We start from the raw sequence: 20,740 nt of genomic DNA, 5'->3' as shown, positions 1-20,740 counted from the left end.
CATAAACCAAAGTTCAACAGAAGCAGACCAGGAGAGATAATTCTCACTGCCAACCAATTTCTCTGAGGTAATCATAGGAGATCCAGAGATAACAGAGGTAAAGATCTGATTTTTGGTGGTCATATTCACGTATTTGGATCGAAGAGAGCCCTAAGATGGGTTCAGATTTCGGCGGAGAGAGAAAAAAAGTGAAACCACGGCTGTGAGAGGTGCAATCAATGGAGAAAAGGTTCGTGACGTGCCTGGAGAGGAAGAGAAGCAGCACCCAAGCCTCGGAGATGGAGGGGGAGCCCTGTCGGAGGTGGCCGGAATGGCAAGAAAGCCAAAAACAGGGAAAAAAATGGAGATGCAGGGCTCGGGGAGGACTGCCGGGGGGCTAGAAGGCCAAGACGGCGCCGGACGAGCCTGGAGAGGTGTCGGAAGTGGCCGGAATATGCCTCACGCGCCCCCACGCGCCGGCGCGTGAGATGCAGCCGCCGACCGAAAATCGCGCGTGGACGGCGCGTGGCTCCTCTTTTGGTGCTGGTGTCTTCACAAAAGGTGGAGATCTCCTCCAGGCGCTCCTTCTGGTATGGTCGGTGTCGGAAAAATAGGTCGCGCGGAAAGTTCGCCGGAAAGTTCGCCGGAAAATTTCGCCGGCGGTGAGTGGTTTCTAGCGACGATCCGACTGACCGGAAAGTATTGGGAGATGGGAAAGGTGACCGGAAAGAAACACGGTGACCGGAAAGAAACACGGTCACCGGAAGGTTTCCCGGAGTTGATGACACGGAAAAACAGGAAAGAATTAGGTTTTCTTCCTTGGCTCTGATACCATGTTGAAAGAGAGAGAGAAAGGAGAAAAACCTTATTTTCATTCATATATTTTTACTTACAATTGAGAGATATATATATATACAAGGCTAGGAGTCCTAACTACCATACATATGACCTATATTAATAAGGAAAGATAGTATACTATACATACATTATATTCAACATATATATATATATATATATATAATATATGGGTTCCTCTTAATTGTATAAATATATTTTAAAGCCACGAAGGCCCCTTTAACCCCACAACAAATAATATCTATACAAGTAGGAGTGGGTCATTGCATTCAATCTCATTATTTTAAACCCAAATCCAATCATTTTAAACTTTGGTCTCATTCTTTTGTATCTAATCTCACTTGTTTATATCTTGATCTTGTATATTTCAACATCCCAAAATGCATTTTCGATATGTATATGTTAATTTCGTGCAACGATTCTTGGTGAAAAATTAGTGAAAGACGAAAAGAAAAACACATAGATTTAATGTGATTCGACATATTGCCTATGTCCACAGGAACAAGGAAAAAGACTTTTACTATATCTCAAATTAGGGTTATATAAAAGGGTATTTATACTAACCATCAGGTAATGAAATTCAAAAAATACCCCTGAACCGTACCGCAGAGGGTCATTGCCCCCCCCACCCCCACACACACACATCCCCCAACCTATCATTCGCCCTCAACAATAAAAATATAAGCTTGAATGGCAAATACCGTCACTCCACTCCCCTCTGGCATTTGCCTCTTTTTCTTCATATCTTTCACTCAATATGAGTCACATACTACAACAGTATCAATTTAGTAGCCTAAAATTTTCCTTGATTTTATCTTAACGAATTGTAAAATCATGTTAAGTATGAAACCCATGTTGGGAAGTTTTATTCAAACACCTCTTTGGAAAGCTATATCAAATAGAACTATTGAGTATTGAGAAATTTGAATGAAGGTTATTGCACCCACCTAAAACTTGGATTTGAACTATATCCCTGATGAAACTTGCCCTCTCATAATCCCTGGCAAGTCACAGTTCCCACATCAACATGTAGCATAACATAACAAATATAAAACTCTCAAAGATAACCTGTGAGGCATCCCAAGCTATTCTACAATAGAAGATGGATGAAAATAACTGATGAATCGAAAATAAACATAGAATGGGGAATTAGAGTATATTTAGATTAGATTATTAGTACTCATGTTACATAATCTTGAAGCATAGAGTAAGAGAATTTGTTTTATCACACCAAAAAAGGAAAGAAAAAGAATAGCTTAGACCTGAAGAAGTAGATATTGTACAGCCACTCTTGGAGAACTTGAGAGGGCATAATACAAATATTCTATCTAGTATAACATGCTTAAGGCAGAAACCCTACTCAGATTTACCTGCAAGTGCAAACCCGGTTATCAAAGAATCTGCAATTGACCCCTGACCCCGACTCTGTTGATGGATCACTTGAGGCACACCCTTGCAGTAGGATCTGGCATAACCCGGTTCCTGAGAACACTTTAGGACTACACTGAGATGTGAAATCAACCAGGGTGTATATTATATTAGAGTGTGTTGGAACACAGAAGGGACGAAACACTCCAAAATGGATGTTGAAGTAGTTTTATTGAATACCCATTAGCCCATCTGGGTGACTCTTGTACTGAGCCTGAAGCTTTTAAGTGGGTTGTGTATGCCAGAAGTTGCATCTGAAGTTGAAGCGAGAGAAGGGCCTGAAGTTTGGAGACTCATTGGTGCCAATAACCTAGTCAACGCTCTTTGAGCCTCTGCGAGGTACAGGAAGTTCTATGCTGATTAGAAAATAACATCTTTCTGATTCTCTGATATATTGGACTTCGCCATTAATGAGCTTTAAGATCTTCCTGCACATGCTCAGCCCTAGACCTTCCTGAGTCATCCAACGACTGCTATGGAACATGTCTTGAATCAGATTAGGAGGAAGACCTTCACCAGGGCATACCATCCTTAATCAAAAACACAATATTAGCAACTCAAATTTCCAGCATATTATCACATGAAGGTAAACAATATAAGCAACAGTTTCTGCTCATTGCAATTTACAAGTGACTATCACATGCTTCTTTCTGTATATGTTAATAGTTTGGCCTGAGACCATTTTTTTGGACAATACGCTTAGCCCTTGACTTTCTTCTTTATGTAAGAGGTAACTTACCATAGATCAATACTACCAACAATAATAAATTAAAATTCTTGTACTAAATCAAGCAAATTTTGCTTTAATTTATTACTCTCTTCACGAGAAAGAATGAATGATAAATCAATTACAAGAACATGGGTTGCACCTCCCTTTTTGATTGGTGCCTATCTAAAGTATCTCTAATTCACCTATTAAAAAAAGGATCTAAATCCATGACTTTTTGGTCAACATTTTGTACCACTATTCAAGTGTTTAACATTTATACAGTTTTTATTAGGATAACAATTAGACTTCATTAGAGTTTCCACCTGTCTTGGAGCATACTGTTGGCTCACATGGTTGTCTTTACATATGGATGGGTCTGAATATATTGATTTCATCATTTACAGGCTTATCTAAGTTCTTCATATTTTTCCAAAATTTTACAAAATCTCTTGCTATTCAAAGCGGTCTCCACACGCAGCATACCTCCATTTATTGATCAATTAAACTCGGACTCAAAAAAAAAAAGATCTTGAACTAACCATGAATCCATGAGCATGTTTGGTTCCATTAACTCAGAACTATTTTCTGCTCTACATGCTAGAAAAGGGTAAATGCCTAAAAAAATTGTTGGTTAACTGGTTTTAGAAAACTTTCTCCAAAAGTCAGGCTAAAAATAGGATGTCATGAGAATAAAAAATCATTTGTATTTTTCCAGTAGGGGAAATCAAAGAACCTTGGGCTGAACCAGGCTAGCACCTGAACAACCAATTAGATATCACAGATAGGCTTAACTAGATCTATGAAGTGTTGATCCCATCAAAGAATTTCTCTCTCAATGCATTAATCCATGACTCTAATCAAAGAATTAGATTCTAATTCTTCTTGACAACTGCATTACTCTTAAATAACTAGCACCTGCATAACTTATGAGAAGAAACTGAAATAACTAGCACTGCATAACTTATGAGAAGAACCTGAAATGTTGTTCTCTAACCAAGATGTGCTATACTTAAAGATCAAAAATCATTTCCAAAGATCACCAATCCTGCTCGACTGTCCTTATATCTGTGCCACCCTTAGTAGATATCTATGGTGACAACCTCCTCCCCCCCACCCCCCAAAGTTCATTCAACCCACCCTTAAATCTATACAATCATATTCCTAATTTGTCAAGAGACCCAGACCCGTTCCTTGAACTTACTGGAATAGCACATAATACTGTCCAGCATGATCTACTGTTGCATTCCCCGATGCCCAACTAGTAACTTTGTGAGTCCGACAGTTCTCTTAAACTTACCAATGCCCTTCAAGCCAATAAAGTTCATAATTACTCTGAATAGTCCCAAGATGGTGTAAAAATTGCAAGTCATTATGATTCAACCAAAGGGCATATAATTTATATACTCTGCAACAAAGATTTGAATAATTAGATGGTTTTTTCAAAAACTAATTTAAGTGAACATCATGAAACAGTAGTCATTCAACATTACAAAATTAACAATTGAATAAGATTTCCCTGCTCTCCAACTCCATTTTCCCCAGATGATCTAAGTAAAACCTATATCTTGGTTGGTTATGGAGACCATCAAATCTAGGTGGTAAAGTTCTTGTCTTGCTATCACTTGAGAGGAAGGTCAAACATCACTGGGAAACCAAATACTATTTGAAATTGGTCTAACTTAAGTGCAAGCAACTTTAGACAGAAACTAGAAAATCGATACAAAAAAGTCATGATAAGATGACAGTTTCCTAATAATTCTCACTATCATTTTTTTTCCATTTAACTTTTCTAATACCATTTCCATAGAAGTGCAACGAGGAAAAAAAAGGCAATTATATCTTATATCATATGTGGTATAGATCAAGTATTGCTATAATTTTATATGCCATTCTCATTGAAACCATTAACCACAACTTTTAGCTGCCGCTTGACTATAACTGCTCTAATGCACCTTTCACATGCAAACTATGACCTATAGTTGCCACCAGCATGTTTTAATGGTTATACAGAAATAGCACCCGTAACTAAAAGATTCTCTACTTGGTGAAAATGCTTACAAGAAAAACACACAGAAAACAGGATATGAGATTAGCATACCTGAATTCAATATGCATAAGTTTTACTTCTTCAGAAATTTGCTTCAATCTTGGATGAACTTGAATCTCTATCCAACCGTCTGGGGATGGTGCATAACGCACCATATTCAGTAAGAAATCAGCCAAAACCTGTTGAATTCTTACTTGATCACCATAAACAGCCAGTGTTTTGACTTCCTCAGGAATGTCCCGGATCAATTGTAAATCTCTTTCCCTCAACAATATCATTACTTGGCTAACAACAGCATTTATGACACTTCCAAGTAAAAATTCAGCCCTCTCAAGCTCCAGTGAACTAATACCAGAAGACAACTAAAATTAGAAAAACTAGGCAAGAGGTTTGAATGAAAAGCATTACAATTAAGCACTTGAATATGGTAGAAATGTTTGAGCAAATGAGAGAGAGGGAGAGAGAGGGAGGATAACAATATCCTAAATCAAAAGTTCTATGCAACTGAAAACATGAAACAAAGATCCACAACAAAGCATCTGCTGTTTGTTTATAGCTTCAACGTCTTCATTTAGTGGCTGCCAGCTGTTAACAAATCCTAGCTTGAAATATCAAAGCTAAACAATTTTTATATGTAACAACAAACATTTATCTTAACAATGACATTAGATGACATGGAATACCAAAACATGATTCAGACAGGCAACCCAACATAGTTTAGATAAGATTTTGTTGAGTTGAGGCAATCATGTAACTGTTTGAATCAAATGATGGTTGACACAATGATACAGGGTTCACCCAGCCCTTCCAGTAACTGTTCATTTATCACATGAATCTCTCCAACCTATTTTTAAAAAATAATTACTTCAACATCATACTATCTGATACTGATCTGGAAGTTACAGACCAGATTTGAGGGCATTTCTTCTCTTGTCTTTTGCACTATTCCATTAATCAACCAAGCCAACAAACTCTTCTTCTAGCTTGTTTCATTTTCTTTTTCCTTGTTGGTGTTACAGATGAGAAAAAGCAAACAGACTTGCATAGATCTACATCCCCTTGGGATTCAATAGAGAAATAAAAATAGGTAAAGCTATACCTTCCAGACAGACAGACATGTCTCAGAATTTAGCACCCCCAAAAGGAGCAGAAAAAATTGCTTCTTGAATTTCGTCCATTTAAATATAAACCCATAAATAAAAACAAACTCACCCATCCTCAATGCTGTCCAGATCAACATCCCTTATGATCTTTGACATCTGCTTCTCACAAGCAGCACTAGTCTCAAGAAACTGCTTTTGATCTTCAGTTAAGTCAGTGGCCTCCAAAAGAGAGTTAGTGAAACGTATGCCACTTAAAGGGTTCTTTATTTCCTGACAAATGTAAGCCAACTCTTTCATCCTTGCAAAGCATTTTTTCTCCTGTTGCCTTTGGACTTTGAGAGCTTGCTGCAATTCAGGACTTGCAATCTGCAAAAAGCAGAAGGCACCAATAATCTGGCCCTCAATATTAACTCTCTTATTTGCCGTCAAAAGAGCTTGCACATATTTTCCATTCTGGTCAAAGAAGGAAAATGGAAACTTGTCTGTGTCTTGCCCTCCAATTGCATTGTGCAACACAATCATGAATTTTGTCAGAGCATCCGGACCCTTCAGCCGACAGCTACTGCCAAAAATCTCCCCAACCAACATCTTCCCAATGATGTCCCCCCTGCTCCACCCAGTGAGCTTTTCCATGGCAGTGTTCCACTCAGAGCAAACTGTGTTCTCATCTGAAGCAAATATAGGAGGAATCAAAGGGTTGGGACTATGTACAATAGCTTTGTAATCACCTTGTATATGGATAAATTTGTCCATTACCACTTTCTGACCAGTAACATCCTGACCAACAAAGCAAACTCCAACTATATTATTTGTGTAATCCCTACTGGAGCAAGCATTAACGACCACAAAAACAGCCTTCTTATGCTGTTGTGAGTCAAATGTCCTCAATTTTATCTCTACATTCTTATCTTCTTCACCTGCATCAATTAAAATTAAGTAAAACCAATTAACTTTCAAAATCCAGCACTGAGTTATTATTTTTCAACACATATCAATTTCATAGCTGACTAATACCAGGAATTAAACTATCACTCCTTCAACTATGGAACAAGGATTTCTTATTATAGTTGTTTTTTTTCCCATGTAAAACATCATTTTCAACACTAACACTCCCGTTATTCATTTTGTTTTAAGATTGGCCCTTGGCAACCTCATGCCTGTGTTGGACAGTGGAAATGTATCAGTGTCCTAGATGCACTGGAAAAAACATGATATAACAAAGTTGACATAAGCAACCACATAAAAAGGCATCTAGTAAGTTTGTTTTGGAGAGTACAGTGCAAATTTATCCAACTTTTAGTCGAAACAAATTTTGGGGTAGGCATACAGTGATGTATCAAAATATCCTTCTCTCACATAAATTAGATGCACATACATCAAGGTAACATGTAACAGGTTCTTTTTTTATTTTTTTGGTAGATTAAAAAAACCACAATTACTTGGAATTCCCTTATAAAATTCAGAGAACTTCATTAACAATCTACATCTTTTGAATTTTTTTTTTTCATAGGTTTATTTCATTTAATTAATGCTCTTGACTTAGAAGCCATTCAGAGCCAGTACAATGAAATCATTCCCATGTACATTATTAGCATATCAAATTAGTTATTTTGGGTATTCATAGTATTTGAATGACTGCATTCAATATCATGCATAATTTCATTTTCAGGATCTCAAAAATTTTCTTTAGATTTTTTTTATTTTTACTTTTCTGATTCCTACTTTTGCCTACCAAATCATTTGTCTTTCCAAAAAGTTTAATTATTTATGATGGATTTTTGCCTTCAAATGAAATGGAAAACAAAATATAGCTACTTCATTTCCAAAGGAAATAAAAGGCCCCCATTAATGAACTTGTGAGTTTTGCAGGAACAAAAGATTTTAGGAGATAGAGGACTACCTTGTAGAGCATGATGAAGAAGCTTGTCAACAGTTTCTTCAGATTCCTTGTAAACAAGATCATGAACCAAGGACTTCCCCATAGCTTCCTCAACAGAAAGCCCCGTCAACTCCGCAACCTTTGCATTCCAACCATTTATGCAGCCATCAACATCGACCGCAAATATGGGAGCTGTTGCAGTTTCAATCAACCTAACCATTTCTCTTGCAACAGAGCTCAACTCATCCATCCCTTGCAACTCTAGCTCCCCGAGCTGAGCATGCATTACAGCCTTAGAATTGCTTCCATCAGTAGCATCCTTAAAAGAGTCACGCAGAATAAGCTGCAGAGAATGAATTGCATCCATTTCCGCATTCTCCCATGGCAAACTCCGACTCTTGACCACTTCTAAAAATGCCTTGAATGAAGAACGAGGATGCATCCTCTGCCCATCGTCCTTGTCCTCTGGATGATGCTTTGCACCACCCCATTTGATCTCTTTTGCTGTGTGGGACCGAAACCAGAATAGAAAATCTCTTGAAGTGATATAAGCAACAGCCATTCCACAAACTGCATCACCAAGTGAGGCTGCCCCAGGGTAGCCAGCATCAGCCAAACTGTCAGTGCTTAAACCTGTTGAATCCGCATGGTTTGCCAACAACCACTCTGCAATATCCTTTATCTGGGCTTCAGTCGGGGTCACCCCAGTTGGATAATACTTCCCCTGGCAATAAAGTGCTGCTCCATCACACTTCACAAGATCCATAATACTAGGACTTTGGGTAACAATTCCAGTAGGGGAATCACGAAGGAGCATGTCACACAAGAGAGTCTGGGTCCTTAAAACATGTTTCTCAGACAATTGCGATGCTAACTGCAGTTCCATGTTCAATTGGAGTCCAAATGCCTGCATTAGGAACTCACAGGCATATCGAAGAGGAAATGGAATGCACCTAGCAGATGTGTGATGGCAAACAACCAGGCCCCATAGCCTCATCAAGTTTCGCCCACCAATAGCTTCCTCATCATTTCCATTGATGATGACAGCCATCGCTAATGAGGCAGTTGAACCCATGTTGGCCATATACTGTGCATGGCAGCCATGAGGAGCCCGAAGGGTTGAACCAACTAAGCATAGAGGCTGCATAAGCCCTTCATCTTGAATCACCAGAACAGGCGTGGCATGGCAATCAACGATCATCCTAACCCGATTCTGCCTAAACAAAAACCTTGAAGCCTGTGGAATGTCCGTGGCAGGATAGTGTAACCCAATATAAGGCTCCAAATCAGACCTCTTGCTCTCAGCCACGACCTCACCATGTTCATCCTCGTGAAATTTGTAAACCATGACCCGATCATACCCAGTAAGCTCCCTCACATTCTCAACCACAGTTTCACACAAAAGGTTAATATCACCACCGGGAAGAGATTGAAGATGGGAAATTGCTCGAACGGCCAACTTCTGCGACTGCACCGCCCCAGCAATAGACAGAGCAGGGTCCTCAGTCCTTGCAGGCTCCAAATCAATTACAATTCCCACATCAATTCTATGCAAAATTGCGTAAAAGGGTTTTCCAGAATTCTTGGAATGAATCCACACGGGATTTAACAACGTAATTTCCCGAGCCCCAAACGCCTTTTCGAGGAGAACTGCGCTCGAGGGAGTGAAAAGCGTGCGAACATCAGTACCTACTAGGAGGATCTCGGGCTTCTCAAGGCTCGGAACCGATTGCGGAGTGAGACCGAGCATTTCTCGGGCATTTTCGCTGAAAGCAATGACCCGAAAAGTGGCCTCATCGACCGCAAGCATACACCCAAAGGGCTGTATATGGCCACCCCGTTGAATTTTCGATAAATACGCAGTGATTTGTTGCTCAGGGACCGATTGCGTTGTGGTTCTAACCGACTGCGAGTAGTCGAATGACTTACCGGACTCGCCGGACTGTTCGTATACGGCGTGGAGGCGAGCATCCATTGTATACTGCGCAATGGCTTTGCTCATTGAATCAGTGTGGTAAACTCTCAAATTGCTTGTCCCCGACGACTGAGCTTGGTGGTGCGACTGCGTTCCTCTGTTTCCTGAACTCATTTCGCAGACTCTCGACACCTTTCTCAGCTTTCCAAAATTAGAGATCAAAAAAGAGAAATGGGTATGAAGATTCAGCAATTCTGATAAATGGGTAAGTCTCAGAACAGATCAAGGAGGAGGCGGACACGATGATTGACGGAGTAGCAGCTGTGGTGGTGCCACTGCTCTTGTTTGGGTTCCGATACCCTTTCAGCAGTTGTAAAAAAGCTCTCTGCGTGTGTGAAGAGAACGCAACTGGTCCGATGATCTTTGTAGCAAATGGGCTCCTTTTGGGCCATGGACGTGACCATTTTCTTGCTTTGGATTTTTGTTTTTCCTGCCCTTTCCGGTGCTTTCTTTTTCATTTTCCTGGGATTTTTACTTGGTGAGAGCTACCGCTACTGCTGTTGAATTACAAAAAAGAAGCCCTTTCAATGGTTCCAATTAGGGTTTGGAAACTCCGTGCCATTCACACAGATTTTCCTTGCGTCTCTCAGCATTTCATTTTATTTTATTTATTTTTTATTCCATCACACATTCACTCTCCCCTTTTTAAACTTTTGGATATGGATAGCAAGATACTTCTTTTATTTCTTTTTTTTTTTTCCCAAGAAAGTACCACTTTTGTTCTTTCTTTAAATGGAATTAAATTAAGGTTTTTCTATCTACCCAAACAAACATCATTTATGAACAATCATCTAATAAATGATCCTTGTAAAAACATTTTTATTTACATTTAAATCCTAATGGGCAGAAAAGGCAAGATCTCTGTTTGCTATTTTTGGGGAATATTATTTATGAATTATGAGTGGTTGTTATAATTTTAGCGAAATGATAAATATTTTACCCCAGCGGTGGCGGAGAGGGATAGATAGAGACAAGGAGATGCAGTCTTTTCAAGAAAGGGGTGTAATGCTACAAGTAGCAAGCAATTTTTCAATATGCTGGATTGAAAAGACCCATCATTCCTTTCGTTCAATGTTCCTCTTTTTTTTGGCCTTCTAATGCTTCACTCTAAATTCTCAGGCACCTTTAAATTTGACTGGTGAAGCTTTCCGCTCTATTATTCTTCGCTACCTACTTACCCCCACACTTGCTCACGTTTATGGCCCTATATGGAGCGCTTCTGATATGCTAAAGATGGTTTCAAGATCAAACTCATACAGGATCGTACAAATAAGTACGATCGAGTGTGTTCAATGAATAATGACATCTTCACGTGTAATTTACTGAATAATGGGCTTGAATTAGAGTGTAAGGAAGGGTCTATGCCCTCAAAGTGTCCTTTGCGAGAGTGCTCAGAGTGCTTGTGTTTTTATTTTTATACATCTATTGGTTGTCTTTTGTCTTTTTACGTACTTTGCATCTCTGAGTTCATTTACGCCACTCTGAAGGCTTTTATTCTAATTGAGATTGATCATTATAACTTCTCCAAGCTCAATTTCAATGGTTACAATGGTAAGCCAAGAACTAAGAATTCAATAAAAATTTTGGTATAATTCTAAGGATTTGGAATATTTGTGGCTTAGAAGATAAGGGTATGCTTGGTAGCACATCATGTAGATAAATATAAACTGCTCTGGGTGTGGGTGTGGGGTGTGGTGTGGGACAAGGGTCCATTCCAGCCCCTTGAAACAAAAGGATGGATTGGAGTGACCTTATCTGATGTACTGAAGTCTCCCACAATGGACAACCTTCTTTGTCATGCTCATATTGCAGATACATTTCACTTGGAATCATGTGATATTATTTGGAGAGCCTAAAATTTTATGGATACATCAACAACCTTTTTTCTTTTTTTCCTTATTAAATGGTAGAGAGTCCTCTCTTGATAAACTTTTTAATTAGAACTTACAAGGGAAGAAGGTGTTCAGCTGGCTACTAGCAACACAAATACTAGTCTAACAACAGAATAATCATTCCAACAAATAGCTCACAAACTCTTTCTAAAAGGGGAAAAATGCTTGTTGGAAGCAGGTACTCATTGTGTCGGCAATCTGTAAGTTTCTCACTTGGTGTAGAGGACATCCTCCCATGGGTGACGGTATAGGGGCTGCTTCAATCTCTTCTGGTCGAAAGTGTGCCTGAGGTTTTGAATTAAGAAGAAACCAATCAGAGGAAACTATGCGTTTGAAGTGGAATATGATGCAGTGATCCAAGTTTAAGGTAGAAATGGAGGGAGAGAATAAACCAGAAAGGTAGAAAGGAAAGGGACTCTGAAGTGTAAGCCAACTTACCCAATGAGACCAATGGAACGAGCCAACACAAACAGTCCATTCAGATATCCAATCTGGACTATCTCGTCAATCTCTTGCTTGGTGAACATTCCACTGCCAGCAAGGAGATCCAAGAAGAGGGATCCAATAGCACCATCTACATTAAGGACCAGGTTGTTTGACTTTGAGAGGGTATATGTTTCAACTTCAACAGCATACTCCATGTACTTCACAGAGGGGAAATGAGTGCGTGCAAATCGTTGGAGAAGTTCGACTCTCTTGTCTCTGTTGTCTCCTCTCTTGATCCTTTTCAACAAAAAGACAAAGAAAAGTTTGTCATTTTGAGGATCATGAAATTGAAGAACAATGAATGTAAAAGTAAGAAAAATCCAATCCCATGTAACAATTTTTTTCTAGTATTATTGCACAACCTAGAGAAACATAATGACAATCAAGGAAATTCCATACCTGTGTCCAATGCCAGGCACGCGAATGCCCTTCTTCTTCATGTCCTCAACAAACTCATAAGCCGTAAGACCCTGGCAAGTCAATGCATAAATACTTAGAATCTAGTGAAGAGACAAAGAATCTTTTGACTACCCAGATTTTGCCTATTAAAAGCTTACCCTATCATAAGCGTCCTTGAAGTATCGAGCAGCATCATCAATAGCTCCACCAAATCGGGGACCAATTGTAAGCAAGCCTGTTTCCATTATAAAATCAGTTCACAAAAGCCCACACTACAGCATTTCCAATGAAGATATGATCCCTCCATCTAAATAAAAATGAAACATAATTGCTACAATTTACCTGAGACAAGACTGGATACGAGGTCCTTTCCTGCCCTTGCTGTAACAATAGTGTTGTGAGCACCAGAGACACAGGGGCCATGATCAGCACATAACATGATGCAGATCTGAACAAGGTCATATGCATTAGTAAGACAACAGCTATAACACAATTTTGTTTCCACAAAAGACATGTTTAATTAAAATCGAAAAGGGAAAAAAATGATGTAAGCTAAATAAGCATAGTAAAAAAAAACAAGTTTCTAATGAAAAAAAAAAGAGAAGGATTCATTAAAGGCTCTATAGTAAGAGAAATCTACCTCAATAAAGTGAGTACAGTAACGTGGAAGGCTGCGTTTAAACCACAAGAGAGAGATAACGTCGCCCACACCATAACCTTGCTCAACAATAGAGGACATTGGTACACCAGCATAGCATGGCTCCTCACCTGGAAATTGAGAAGCACAAAACATTCAAGGCCATTGAATTCCCAATTAAGTGACCAAACATCAGAATGCTGAACAAAAACATAACAGGATTCAAACCATACCTCTGTCATCAGAGATGGTAGAAATAATATGAGTTGGAGCACGAACTTTTCCACTCTTAATTGCAGTGTTAAGATCCTCAGGGATTTGCGGGGGCGCTACTTCCTTCACAGGAGTAATCTTTCCCTCTTCATGCTAAGAGAAAAGCAATCAAAACACACTAAGCAAAGAAAGTGGTGGAGATGAAGAAAAATTTAGGGAAAGCAATGGATATGGGGAAAAGGCTCAGTCATAGACATGAAAATAGGTCAAGGTACTCAGAAACTTACCAGTTTCTCAAATGTTTCCTTAATTGCAGTTTCAAATGCTTCATATGAAGTGGGCACAACAGCACCAGCTTCACTTAGTGCTTGATTCTTTGCCTGTGCAGACTCCATTTCACCACCACTTTTGGCCCCCTGAGTTGGATAATGTCAAGCAAAATTAGAGAAATTACCTCCTTTCTAGTAGTCAAGGAACCACAGCAAAAACAGTTCAGTTTGAATAAAGTTGAGGTAATAGCTCACCGCATGACCAAATTGCACTTCTGATTTAAAGAGCCGTGCACAAGTTCCGCTGACCCAAGCAACAACTGGTTTATTAATCTTTCCCTGTTTCAGGGCTTCAACTAGGGAGTATTCATCTCGCCCACCAAGTTCCCCAAGTACAACCACCATTTTAACCTGAGTCAAATCAGAAAATCAGGTTGCTAGAATTAGAGTTCGAGGAATCAATCATGATGTTTATGAAGGTGGAATGAGGATGCATAATGTTTGCACTCATAGTGTAAATCCCAAAGTAGGACCAAGCTCACAAATTAGATTTTTTACGTCTTGCTTCTTGGTAGGCTTATAATTTTGAGGTCCAAAGATGCTGAAACATAATATAAGTACTAGAAACTCCAGACACCTAATTAAATCTTTGGTTAGCTGCACTTTAGATGTGGGCATGTCATGATAGTTTGGAATCTGCATAATTTCACCACAAAAAGTACCATAGTAGGCACAATGTTATGAACTATTTTCAAGCTACTAAGGGATAGACACTTTGGAGAGTCTACAGGTTTGTCACCATTTGCATTACCTACAGTTGAGGTCAAGCATGCAATGCCTATTTATACAACAAATAATAGCTTTCCAAGTGGGGAGGGAAAAAAAAATAAACATGCAAAATGCAACTTTTTGGCAGGTGTGCCTCAGGGGGAATGACTGCAAACACTAGAATACCTGTGGGATGTTGTTAAACCGCAAAACATGATCAGAAAGAGTAGATCCTGGGAACACATCTCCTCCAATTGCAATACCTGCAGACGTTCCAAAAAAGTACCCAATTTATATTTCAACCCAAATGTACATGCCTTGAGGCAATTATGAAGATAACGCTAAACAAAATGGCCAGCATATATATATACCTTCATAGATACCATCTGTGACACGGGCAATCGTATTATATAGTTCATTAGACATGCCACCCTGCAGTTGTAAAAGGGAAAAAATTACTTCTTGGATCCATAAAGAAACAGCATAGAGTGCTACTCTACGAACATGGCATTCTCATAAAAGGGATTGTCACCAAGTGTTTGAGCAGTTAAAAAGGAAACTGCTTCAATAATAACAGCATAAGCACTCTTTTATGGTACATAGAAAAATTTAAATCTCACTCTTTCAATTTGTAGGACACAATCTCATTTAGTAACTGATAAAATTCTTTGATGATACCAGTTTATTTGCCAGATGGATTGGCACACATTGTCACACAAACTCGAGGCAACTTTCACTGGTTAGGTGCAGCATAATAGTCACCTCTGTGAGCTCTATCTAATATAATTGCACCATAAAATTAGGCCTTGAACCATAAAGATGTTATAGTTATTTCCACACCATTTATGACTGTATTTGAAAATAAAAGATATGAAATTGTTATTCGATTTCTATCTGTATTTGGAAGTATCACCAGTTACCATATTCATTTCAGTGAAGGCTAGAACCAGGTTTTTTACATAAGAAATATGGAATCAAAGCAAATAAAGTTCAACGAATAAATACGTACAGATTTAGAAACAAAACCAACAGAGCCAGGCCTGTAAAGTTTGGACTGAATGATATTATCAATTGTTCCTGCAGTGTCCCCTATCTTAAAGGCTCCAGCTTGAATACCACCAACAGTAGCGGGGCCAATAACAACCTGTGAAGACCACCCATATTAACGTTAAATATAAAGCTAAACTAGGACCATTTCCAGTGGGGGCAATATGTTTCCAATTCTAATTTACTGCTTGGTCATTTTCCTCAGCTGATTCATTGCCATTCAAAAATGTATCAGAGCTACGAATTGAGGCCAAACTTAGAAAATAACATTTCATCAGTTACCTTATTGTTTGACCGTGCATATGCGATTAACTGCTTGGTGTCTGCCTCTGGAACACCTTCAGCAATAATAGCCACAACTCTAATGGTAGGCTGTTTCAGAGCAGCCATGGATGAAGCAGCAGCACTGGAGATATATTAATTACAAAATTAGTATGTAACACAAATAAAGAACTTCTGTACTCCAAAATATGATTAAATAAATCAGTACCGACCTTCTAAATGATGCAAAGTTTATAAAAACATCAGCAGTAGGATGTGCTGCACTAGCTGCTTCAATGCTGCAAAAAAAAAAGGGGGTGGGGGGGGAATCCAGATGAAGATAAGAAACATTAACATTCAGATCCAACAAGGCAGTATTGATGAAGTATAAATTTTTTACTAAGTCAATTGAAGAGTGCTACAAAACTATTGTGTATAAATTATAAAGTTCATCAGGTGATTAAAATTATTTTGATATTAGGACATATTGGCTATGAATTGGAGAAATAAAATGCGTCAGATATAAGTTGTGATACTAACATATTGACATCAGAGATTTTATAAACTCCTGTAGAGCACCATGCTAATAATACTAAAATATTACAATCAAATGAATTTAATTCACTTGAGCAAATGGTTCACTAAAGTCAACTTTTTAGCACTGAAAACATTTTCTTTTATAAGCAAAAAAAAGGACTTACCAAGAGACACTTAACACAGAGGGCACAAGCGATGAACACATGATAAACACTATTAGCACCAAAAACATACAAATACAATAATTTTTTAAAATGTTGGAATCATTCAGTGGCAACTGGTAAGTTATTATCAGTTTAAAGTGGCTATGACACATAACTACCAAGTCTAGAAGATCTACAATTTACAGAGTTTACCACCATCATATTCATACAAATTAGTATTAATAAATTGAGGCTCAATGAATTTTGCTTCTGATGCTATGGCAAACCATAAAGTGTAATAGAATCTAACTAGTTCTGTTTTTGTCATTTAGATTTTTCGATAGGTAAAAACACAGTATTATATATAAAGAGAAAAGGGCACCCAAAGACTGACCCAATTCTGTTTTGTTATTTAGATGACCAGAGAAATTATTTATTAGTTAAATGTACGATATTATAGCAAGTCATACAGTCCAAAAAAACTAAGGAAGTGTACCAGTCAAACTCACTGAAATAAGATAAACCTACATCTACATATGTAACACTTTCAAATTTTGAAGTTCAAGTACAGAATAACAACAGAAAACACAGGAACAGAATAATAGAAAGAAGACCTACGATGAATGTACTGGGATGGCAATTTCCTCCTGACCAAAAAAAAGTTTCTGGAACCCCTCAGAACCAGGGTTAATAATTCCAGCAACTGAAGGTGTCTCCCTTCCTAAAGCATAAACAAGAGATAATAACGTAAATGACAGTGCCTCTATTAAGATCCAACAATTACTTGTTCCAAAGAAAAAAAAGAAGGGAAAGGCTATACACACCACAAAGGAAGTCAAAATCAAGCATCCGCTGGATGGGAAGTTGTTTGTAATTGTAGAATAATGCTTGTGTAGTCCGGGAAAATAGTTGTCCAGTAGCCATGGCTTGGTCTCAGAGAAACCTGTCAGTAGATTCAGTATCACACTGATATTTTAGTATTGGCAGAAAACATATTAACAGATAAAGGGTCTACCAGACAAGCAGAATAACATTTGGAGGGATCACTACTCCAATGTACATGCATAGATGTAAGACAATGGATTGCATCACATGATTCAACAAATTCTTTTCAAACCCTAAATGAGAGATAAAACTAAAAGCACGTATATTTCTTAAGATCATCCATGAATAGCAATTGAACATCTAATTTTTACAATTCGTCTGCTATATCAAGGAATTCAATGATTTTGTCCTACACTATTTGATCATTTCCTTGATGAAATTTCAAGATATAATTTCTTTTCATGCTACTATGAGTCTCTTATATTAAGGGATACCCTGATTTGGTATCTCCCACACTATTCAAATTCTCCTTGCATAGCACATGCCCGCTTTTGGGCCATGTATTGTAAACAACATATCCTTGTCAATATGGGCAAACAACATGTGACACCAATCTTCCCTGTTCTGCATTAGATGGAATTGGCGACAAGATCCCAACACAAGATCCATAAAAAAAAAAATGCATAAGAATGCAACCACCCCCTCCAGAAAAATGAGAGAGAAATGATGTTCCGGTACCAAGCAGATCCTAAGAGTTTGGGACCTAGAAACAAGACAAAAAAGCCATTCCCACAAAACCTCAAGTCTCTAACGTTCAGAAGCTATGGCTACTCAAATTACAGAACAATGAAAACAACCCCATCAGTAATATTAAACAACATGAGGCAAAGAAAGATTCGATGAAATAAAGGAGATCTACAGGACAATTAACCGAAATACGAAAAACCCATTAACAAACTCGATTGAAACGCCCAGTACCGCAGCGAATCAGCAAATACGGAAAGCAAAAGCAGCAATGCAGACAACAAGCAGATCTACCACTTTATACAACTAAATTTAAACTGTTTGTTTGTTTGTTTTTTCTCTTGACTCCACCACCAAACAACAAACCAAAGCACCTCCCCTCGAAACCATCGAAACAAAAAAAGAACCCAACCGAAATCAAACGCCAAGAAACTCAGAAACGAACAGGAATCGGAATCAAATGAAAGCCGAAACAAGACACCAGATCTGGGATCAGACTCGAGTATATTCAGAGATTCAAAACAGGGAATTGAGGAAAAGTACCTGTAGGGGTGGGGGTGGGCGGAAGGGTAAGTGGAGGATTATAAAAAAGGGCAAAGAAATGCGACAGAAATGGAGAGAAAAAGAAGGTATTTATAGAGAGAGACGGGTGAGCACAGCTACTACTGCACCCACCAATACCGAGAGGCAGAAGAAGGCTGGGGTGAGATGATCACGTGGCGCAAGTTAGTTAGCTCACGATCCATTCATTATAATTTGCAACACCAAATCTATACCCCACGATTCCAGTGTTAGTTTAGAGGGGAAGGAAGAAAAAGTAGAGAGAGAGAGTATTGGTCGCTGGTGGGTGGTGGGGGGTAGGTGGAGGGAGGGTGGCTTGACCCTGAAGAATGAAAATTGGAAATTTTTGGAGAAAGTATAAAAAAATCCTTTAAAGATAATTGTCACCTGCAAATGAAAATGCCTTTGAATGCATAGAAAATTCAGATATTGCCAACATTTTTCTAAATTTACCCAAAAATAAAAACAAAAACAAACCAGGGAAAACGCAATTTTCCTTTGGCAATTGAACGTGGGGCAAAAGCCATGTTTAGCGATCAAAAATTACCTTTTATCTTTTATTCTTAAAAATAAAAAATACAATATTATCATAAAACATCTTTTAGATGTTTTTTATTATTTTTTGAAAACTATTTTATAAAATAATTATACAAGTTCCTAAAATAATTAAAAAAAATGGTTGAATATAAAATTTATTTTTAAAAATATTAAAAACATTTTAAGTTTCAAATATATTTTATTTTACAAAACATTAAAAAATCATTTTCTGAAACTCATTTCAAAAACAATTACCAAACATGATCATAGCCTTTTTTTTTTTCATTGTTTTCTAAAATAGCTCTCAACAAAATGATAGTAAAAAATATTTTTTTACTTTTTAGAAACAAAATTTTATTTAAAAACCCAAATATAAAAAAAATAAAAAATAATATGTTTCTAAAACAAGTTCTTTAAAAATGAAATTTGTTAAACATGTTTTTTTTTACTTAAAAATTGTTATTAAGAATAAACAATTTTCCATTAGTCTTAAATTTTTAGAATTAAAATATAATAAATATGAGACAATAAATCAATGTAGTAGAAATGTTTGAAGTATTTTTATATGAAGTATTTTTTTAATGAAAGTATTTTATCTCAAAATGTTTTTCAAAAAACACCATAAGTGATTTTTCAGTGTCATGAGTGATTTTTCAAATTTAAAAGTATTTCACCATGATTTCATGATACGTTTGTAACATTTTTGAATGTTTGAATAATAAATAAAAAATAAGTATTAAAATAAATTAAAAACACTTTGTATAATCACCATCAAAATGACTTTTAATTTTTTTAATTTTTTTAATTTTTTTTCAATGACACTTTTTAGGCTTAAAGTCACTTCCAAACAAACTCCTATAAATTATAAATATTTGATTGGAAGGTATAATATAATCCTTAAATAAAATTCAAAAATTAAGAGTCCTTTTGTGATTATTTTTACTCCAGATGTTTTTAGAATAAGTATTTTCCTTGGAAAATGTTTTTAGAAAAATCAACGATCAAGTGCTTCCCTAGAAAATACTATAACTAATTTTTTAATAATATAATTTTAAAAAATTTTAAAAGCCTTTTCTAAATTTTACCAAACATCTGAAGATTTTTTAAAAACAAAAAACTTCTCTAATCATTATCAAAAAAAAAATTGAATGGTATACAAACTAGGGGAAGGAAAATAAAAGAAAGCAAGATGACTGTAGGATGCTTTTATAGAAAAATCCCAATTTTGGGGCATCTAATTTATAACAAAATTTAAAATTGTGTACCCCAAACTTTACCTATTTTAGAAAAACATTAAGTCATTATCCACTTCTCTTTGTTTGGATCTTAGAGTTAATAATAAACATCTTTGCAATTTATTATTTGATAGTTGAAATAAATAAATAAAATAATTGATTTTATGATCCCAAATTCGAGTATATTTTGAATAAATATCTTAATATGGTA

At 37.2% G+C, this 20,740-nt stretch overlaps 2 protein-coding genes across 4 annotated transcripts; both read right to left on the bottom strand.

The window, feature by feature from the left end:
- Positions 1 to 1,973: 1,973 nt before the first annotated feature.
- LOC100261882 (phytochrome B) lies at positions 1,974 to 10,552 on the bottom strand. The gene is made up of 4 exons (XM_002278227.4): positions 8,022 to 10,552; positions 6,231 to 7,038; positions 5,070 to 5,363; positions 1,974 to 2,792 (listed from the first exon to the last, which is right to left on the bottom strand). The coding sequence occupies exons 1-4, from the start codon at positions 10,087 to 10,089 to the stop codon at positions 2,573 to 2,575; spliced, it is 3,390 nt and encodes a 1,129-aa protein (XP_002278263.1). The 5' UTR covers positions 10,090 to 10,552; the 3' UTR covers positions 1,974 to 2,572.
- Positions 10,553 to 11,833: 1,281 nt separating this feature from the next.
- On the bottom strand, positions 11,834 to 19,137 carry LOC100267071 (ATP-citrate synthase beta chain protein 2). 3 transcript variants are annotated; one of them, XM_010651206.3, is made up of 17 exons: positions 18,431 to 19,137; positions 17,452 to 17,570; positions 17,246 to 17,348; positions 16,181 to 16,246; positions 15,969 to 16,092; positions 15,649 to 15,783; positions 15,011 to 15,071; positions 14,826 to 14,902; positions 14,127 to 14,282; positions 13,890 to 14,018; positions 13,623 to 13,755; positions 13,393 to 13,520; positions 13,095 to 13,200; positions 12,911 to 12,987; positions 12,753 to 12,823; positions 12,306 to 12,590; positions 11,834 to 12,152 (listed from the first exon to the last, which is right to left on the bottom strand). In XM_010651206.3, exons 2-17 carry the CDS (start codon positions 17,549 to 17,551, stop codon positions 12,077 to 12,079), a joined length of 1,827 nt encoding a protein of 608 aa, XP_010649508.1. In that variant the 5' UTR covers positions 17,552 to 17,570; positions 18,431 to 19,137; the 3' UTR covers positions 11,834 to 12,076. The 3 variants fall into 3 exon arrangements, with proteins under 3 accessions (XP_010649508.1, XP_002278181.1, XP_059592691.1); XM_002278145.5 differs by having other exon boundaries at positions 18,740 to 19,097; XM_059736708.1 differs by having other exon boundaries at positions 18,399 to 19,076.
- Between the last annotated feature and the right edge of the window lie 1,603 nt (positions 19,138 to 20,740).

Source organism: Vitis vinifera, chromosome 5 (genome assembly GCF_030704535.1).
Source record: "Vitis vinifera cultivar Pinot Noir 40024 chromosome 5, ASM3070453v1".
Classification (NCBI taxonomy): domain Eukaryota; kingdom Viridiplantae; phylum Streptophyta; class Magnoliopsida; order Vitales; family Vitaceae; genus Vitis; species Vitis vinifera.
This window is presented reverse-complemented; position numbering and strand designations above follow the sequence as displayed.

What these genes read in the sequence shown, in the direction of transcription:
- LOC100261882 (XM_002278227.4), bottom strand. Translation starts at nt 10,089, where the DNA reads ATGAGTTCAGGAAACAGAGGAACGCAGTCGCACCACCAAGCTCAGTCG. An exon ending in TCTTCATCATGCTCTACAAG is followed by an intron (nt 7,039 to 8,021) that starts GTAGTCCTCTAT and finishes TAATTGATGCAG; the next exon opens with GTGAAGAAGATAAGAATGTA. An exon ending in CTTATGCATATTGAATTCAG is followed by an intron (nt 2,793 to 5,069) that starts GTATGCTAATCT and finishes TTTTTGATTAAG; the next exon opens with GATGGTATGCCCTGGTGAAG.
- LOC100267071 (XM_010651206.3), bottom strand. Translation starts at nt 17,551, where the DNA reads ATGGCTACTGGACAACTATTTTCCCGGACTACACAAGCATTATTCTAC. An exon ending in AACTTTGCATCATTTAGAAG is followed by an intron (nt 16,093 to 16,180) that starts GTCGGTACTGAT and finishes ATATATCTCCAG; the next exon opens with TGCTGCTGCTTCATCCATGG. An exon ending in ATGCACGGTCAAACAATAAG is followed by an intron (nt 15,784 to 15,968) that starts GTAACTGATGAA and finishes TGGTCTTCACAG; the next exon opens with GTTGTTATTGGCCCCGCTAC.